The sequence below is a fragment of the Carcharodon carcharias genome, chromosome X (assembly GCF_017639515.1).
Source record: "Carcharodon carcharias isolate sCarCar2 chromosome X, sCarCar2.pri, whole genome shotgun sequence".
NCBI lineage: Eukaryota > Metazoa > Chordata > Chondrichthyes > Lamniformes > Lamnidae > Carcharodon > Carcharodon carcharias.
Window position 1 is genome coordinate 10,052,961 of NC_054507.1, and position 6,237 is coordinate 10,059,197.

Here is a 6,237-nt window from a genome sequence, read left to right on the forward strand (position 1 = left end):
TACCAGAATGGTTTCAGGGATGAGGGATTTTAGCTACAATGTTAGGTTGGAGAAGCTGGGGTTGTTCTCCTTGGAGCAAAGGAGATTGAAGGGAGATTTGATCGAGGTGTACAAGATTATGACAGGTTTAGATGAGGTAGATAAAGAAAAGCTGTTTCCCATTAGCTGATAGTTCAAGGACTAGGGGACAGAGATTTTAGGTTTTGGGCAAGAGATAAAGAGGGGAAATGGGAAAGAAATTATTTTATTTATTTATTGTTTACACACCGAGTGGTAATGACAAATCCAACCCGGGCAATTACCACCCCATCAGTCTACTCTCGATCATCAGTAAAGTGATGGAAGGGGTCATCAACAGTGCTATCAAGTGGCACTTGCTTAGCAATAACCTGCTCACTGATGCCCAGTTTGGGTTCCGCCAGGGCCACTCAGCTCCTGACCTCACATTCCATGAAAGGATTTTAAAAAAACCTGGAACTCGCTGCCTACGAGGGTGGTGGAGTGGAAACAATCAATGATTTCAAAGAGAAATTGGGTGGGGGCTTGAGGGAAATAAATTTGCAGGGGGCCATGGAGATAGAGTTGGGGGGGGTGGGGGGGAAAATGGACTGACTGGATTGCTCTATGGAGGGATAGCATGGACTTGATGGGCTGAATGGCCTCCTTCTGTTCCCTAATGACTCTCAATGGTTTCTGAAGTGGCCTTCACAAAAAACACACTCCGGCCTCCAAAAGCAGTCAGGCACAATCCCAAAAAAGTCAAAATTACAATCAACCCTCAAAACATCCAGGAATTTGATCAGACCTTCCTTTCCCTGAATCTGCATGCCTCCCCATTATCCATCATTTCGCCATCTATTAAAACAACAGACGAGATCTACGTGACTCAGGCTCCAGGTACAGAGCAGGGCACCTCGGACCAACTCAAAGCGTACCTGTTAGATCAAAAGGAAGCTGCTGGCATTCTGTGTCATTCACACCCCAGGCACACGAATATACTGCGCCACCTTCCGTTATGTTCGGCTGGCTGGTGTTGGCTTTGGGAGCTCCAATAAGAACACTCGGCCTGAAAGAACAAAAGAAAAACAGCATCAGAGCCTGTCGTGCTGACGAACGAGATGAACAAAATCGTTAACGGAGACTTCAAGCAGAGTTGTGCCAACAACAATCACCTATTAGGAGCAAGCATTGAACTCGACAGCAGCTCGCATTTATACAGCCCCTTTAGCGCAATCAACTGTTATGAAGCAAAACCTGACAGAGAGCTACAGGAGATATTAAGGCAGGTGGGAAAAGAGGTCAGTTTTCAGGAGTGTCTTAAAAGGAGGAGCGAGAGAGGCGGAGGTTTAGGGGAAAAAAATTCCAGAGCTGAGGGCCCCCAGCAATTGAAGGAATGGCCACCACAACTCATTGTCAAACTCTGAGCAACAGGCCCAAAATTTGGACTGAGGTTTTCTCAAGATGATTTACCACAAAGTGAGTTCACGGCACCCAGCCTCTGCTCATCTCCACGACAGCACGGCCGTCACCGTGGCAACAATCAGGAAACAGGAAGCTTAAAACGACAAAGAGAGGTGTCAAGCTGCTGGAGGAGGCCAATCCAGTCAAAAAAAAAATGGAAAGCATTTATCATGTTCCACAAAAGAGTAAAACTCTTCAAAAGAGTAAAACTCAACTGTACTTCTGGCAAATTAGATCGGAAAATTGGCTTTACAATCGGAGTTTCGTCTTCCAGTCGTCGCAGCCAGAGACATGAGTCTTTTCTTTTGTTCCTGAAACAGGTCAGGCCTTACCCACCTGTGAATGTTAACAGAGGGATGCCATTGCCCAATATTTGGATAGAGCTGCAGTCGTTCTAGTTTGGGCCCTTTCTACGTGACTGGATTGGCCTCCTCCAGCAGCTTGACACCTCTCTTTATAGTTTTAAGCTTCCTGTTTCCTGATTGTTGCCACGGTGACGGCTGTGCTCTTGTGGAGATGAGCAGAGGCTGGGTGCTGTGTCTAACCCCGTGCTGTACCTGTCCTGGGAGTGTTTGATGGGGACAGTGTAGATGGAGATTACTCTGTATCTAACCCCCATGCTGTACCTGTCCTGGGAGTGTTTGATGGGGACAGTGTAGATGGAGATTACTCTGTATCTAACCCCGTGCTGTACCTGTCCTGGGAGTGTTTGATGGGGACAGTGTAGATGGAGATTACTCTGTATCTAACCCCCGTGCTGTACCTGTCCTGGGAGTGTTTGATGGGGACAGTGTAGATGGAGATTACTCTGTATCTAACCCCCGTGCTGTACCTGTCCTGGGAGTGTTTGATGGGGACAGTGTAGAATTAGATTTTGTCTGTATCTATCTCCGTGCTGTACCTGGCCTGGGAGTGTTTGATGGGGACGGTGTAGAGGGAGCTTTACTCTGTATCTAACCCCGTGCTGTACCTGTCCTGGGAGTGTTTGATGGGGACAGTGTAGAGGGAGCTTTACTCTGTATCTAACCCCGTGCTGTACCTGTCCTGGGAGTGTTTGATGTTGTAAACTGAATGCTATAATCGTGACAGTCCCATTCCCAGCGCTAACATTCGGAACATGGACATGGAAAGGACTAAATATCTCCGGCTAATTCTCTGAACACACACATGGACAGTGAGGAGATTAACACACAACTGTCTATTTATGGACAGGGATCCATCTTCTGAGCAGTTGAGGAAAAAAATGGGGAAATTATAATTCTCTAAAACATACAGATGTTCAGAGATTAGTAACAGATTAAGGAGCTCGTTTGGCCCATCGAGTTCAGTCCTTCCATATAATGAATCCCCACAATGCAGTTTCGAAAAGCCCCTCGAGTGAATCTGGAGTGTGGGGTCAGGAATCCCCTCAAAGCTGCATGTGCTCCATTGCCCTAACTCTGCCGAGTGCAGTGTGGAAATGGGGTTGCAAAGAATATTCTGGGAATGGAGAGCGAGGAGTTTGCACCAAATCCAGCAAGCCCAGTCTCACCTGCGCAACTGACAGCTGCTCCATGTATTGATGTGTAAACACAGCCTGTACTAGAGCACCATGGTCCTGCTTTAACTGGTCGTGCTCAGGATGGACCTTTCCTATCCCACTTTGTTTCTCTATCCCTTTAATCACTCACCACTCACACCTCGTGCTGTAAACTCTCATGTCTGACAATCGCGGGGGTCGAGGGGGGGTAATGCTCCAATCACAAGCTTGGTTCAAACATCGGGTTGTGTTGCTTTAAGCTGAGACAATCCTCAACTTCACTGACAGGGAGGTCAAACAATTCCGAAATCTCCTATTACACAACACCCACCGAACACAGTGAGACATCTCCAGCTTCATGATGCTAACCCACGCAGGCTTCCCTCTCACCGACAACATTACTGACAGGAAGGAAATGAAACACAACTGTCGGCACTTTTCAGACTCACAACGAGGGAGGGGAGGCTTAGACAGCGTGCTGAGGTATGTAATAGGTATGGAATGTTCCCCTGTCCACCTAAATCCCCGTTTTGACTGAAGGGCAGGTACAAACCAATAAGAGAGAGACGCTGGGGCCTGGTGACAGGAAAGTCCTCTTCAGGCTAAATGTCGCACCTGATCACGTCATCAGGCGTTCCCAAAATACTTCTCAACTAATTCCTTTTCTGTTCCAAAGAACCTTTCACATTAGCCTGAGGGGGTCAGCCAACATGGCCGACAGTGTTAATCTAGATCATGTGCTCAAGTCCCTTCATGAAGCATGAACCTGTGACCTTTTGACCTGGAGTAATGCTTCACATGGTTCTCCATACCCTGGCCTCAATACTCAGGCCGGCGTCTTGGTGAAAGAAACACAGGCTTTTCGCCATGTAGGCACTTGAGCAGCCAATGTCAGTCAGTCAGCTATTCTTAGATTATCCAGTTTGCTATTCATCGGAAGAGTGAAATTGCCAAAAAGTGAATTTGTATTGATACCGGTCGCCAGGGCAACATCACTACATATCGCTGTCACTGGAGCTGACACAAATTCACCCAGGGACATTTTGGCCACCACGTTCAGCCTCAAACATAGATAGTTCACCTCAACCCTGGCTCCAACTGCTTCAGAAACTGACATTGTCCCACTGTAGTGAAATACATAAACCTTCAGCCAAATCTATACTGTCAGAACCTGAGGCCAAGGAATCTACAATGGAATGAGGGACGAACAGAGCAAAGAGATGTTATGCAGCATTCACTGGTGCAAACCACCAGTACTCTACACCAGTGTTACACAGCGACAGACCCCTCCCCACCAGTACTGTACCCCAATGTTATACAGTGACAGACCCGTCCCCACAAGTACTGTACCCCAATGTTATACAGTGACAGACCCATCCCCACCACTACTGTACCCCAGTGTTATACAGTGACAGACACGTCCCCACCAGTACTGTACCCCAGTGTTATACAGTGACAGACCCGTCCCCACCAGTACTGTACCCAAGTGTTATACAGTGACAGACCCGTCCCCACCAGTACTGTACCCCAGTGTTATACAGTGACAGACCCGTCCCCACCAGCACTGTACCCCAGTGTTATACAGTGACAGACCCGTCCCCACCAGCACTGTACCCCAGAGTTATACAGTGACAGACCCGTCCCTACCAGTACTGTACCCCAGTGTTATACAGTGACAGACACGTCCCCACCAGTACTGTACCCCAGTGTTATACAGTGACAGACCCGTCGACACCAGTACTGTACCCGAGTGTTATACAGTGACAGACCCGTCCCCACCACTACTGTACCCCAGTGTTATACAGTGACAGACCCGTCCCCACCAGTACTGTATCCCAGTGTTATACAGTGACAGACCCGTCCCCACCAGTACTGTAACCCAGTGTTATATAGTGACAGACGCGTCCCCACCATTACTGTACCCCAGTGTTATACAGTGACAGACCCATCCCCACCAGTACTGTACCCCAGTGTTATACAGTGACAGACCCGTCCCCACTAGTACTGTACCCCAGTGTTATACAGTGACAGACCTGTCCCCACCAGTACTGTACCCCAGTGTTATACACTGACAGACCTGTCCCCACCAGTACTGTACCCCAGTGTTATACAGTGACAGACCCGTCCCCACCAGTACTGTACCCCAGTGTTATACAGTGACAGACCCATCCCCACCAGTACTGTACCCCAGTGTTATACAGTGACAGACCTGTCCCCACCAATACTGTACCCCAGTGTTATACAGTGACAGACACGTCCCTACCAGTACTGTACCCCAGTGTTATACAGTGACAGACCCGTCCCCACCAGTACTGTACCCCAGTGTTATACAGTGACAGACCCGTCCCTACCAGTACTGTATCCCAGTGTTATACAGTGACAGACCCCTCCCCAACAGTACTGTACCCCAGTATTATACAGTAACAGACTCGTCCACACCAGTACTGTATCCCAGTGTTATACAGTGACAGACCCGTCCCCGCCAGTACTGTAACCCAGTGTTATAGTGACAGACCCGTCCCCGCCAGTACTGTACCCCAGTGTTATACAGTGACAGACCCGTCCCCACCAGTACTGTACCCCAGTGTTATACAGTGACAGACCCGTCCCCACCTGTACTGTACCCCAGTGTTATACAGTGACAGACCCGTCCCCACCTGTACTGTACCCCAGTGTCATACAGTGACAGACCCGTCCCCACCAGTACTGTACCCCAGTGTTATACAGTGACAGACCCGTCCCCACCAGTACTCTACCCCAGTGTTACACAGTGACAGACCCGTCCCCACCAGTACTGTACCCCAGTGTTACACAGTGACAGACCCGTCCCCACCAGTAATGTTCCCGAGTGTTATACAGTGACAGACCCATCCCCACCAGTACTGTACCCCAGTGTTATACAGTGACAGACTCGTCCCCACCAGTACTGTACCCCAGTGTTATACAGTGACAGACCCGTCCCCACCAGTACTGTACCCCAGTGTTATACAGTGACAGACCCGTCCCCACCAGTACTCTACCCAAGTGTTACACAGTGACAGACCCGTCCCCACCAGTACTGTACCCCAGTGTTACACAGTGACAGACCCGTCCCCACCAGTAATGTTCCCGAGTGTTATACAGTGACAGACCCATCCCCACCAGTACTGTACCCCAGTGTTACACAGCGACAGACCCGTCCCCACCAGTAATGTTCCCGAGTGTTATACAGTGACAGACCCATCCCCACCAGTACTGTACCCCAGTGTTATACAGTG

At 49.1% G+C, this 6,237-nt stretch overlaps 1 protein-coding gene across 1 annotated transcript in view; it reads right to left on the reverse strand.

Annotated features, from left to right (window-relative positions):
• Positions 1 to 6,237, reverse strand: part of LOC121273341 (integrin alpha-5-like) — a 627,886-nt gene that overhangs the window by 122,063 nt on the left and 499,586 nt on the right. Inside the window, exon 2 of the mRNA XM_041180492.1 lies at positions 936 to 1,066. Coding sequence (XP_041036426.1) covers positions 936 to 1,066 — 131 coding nt within the window. The remainder of the gene's footprint in view (positions 1 to 935; positions 1,067 to 6,237) is intronic.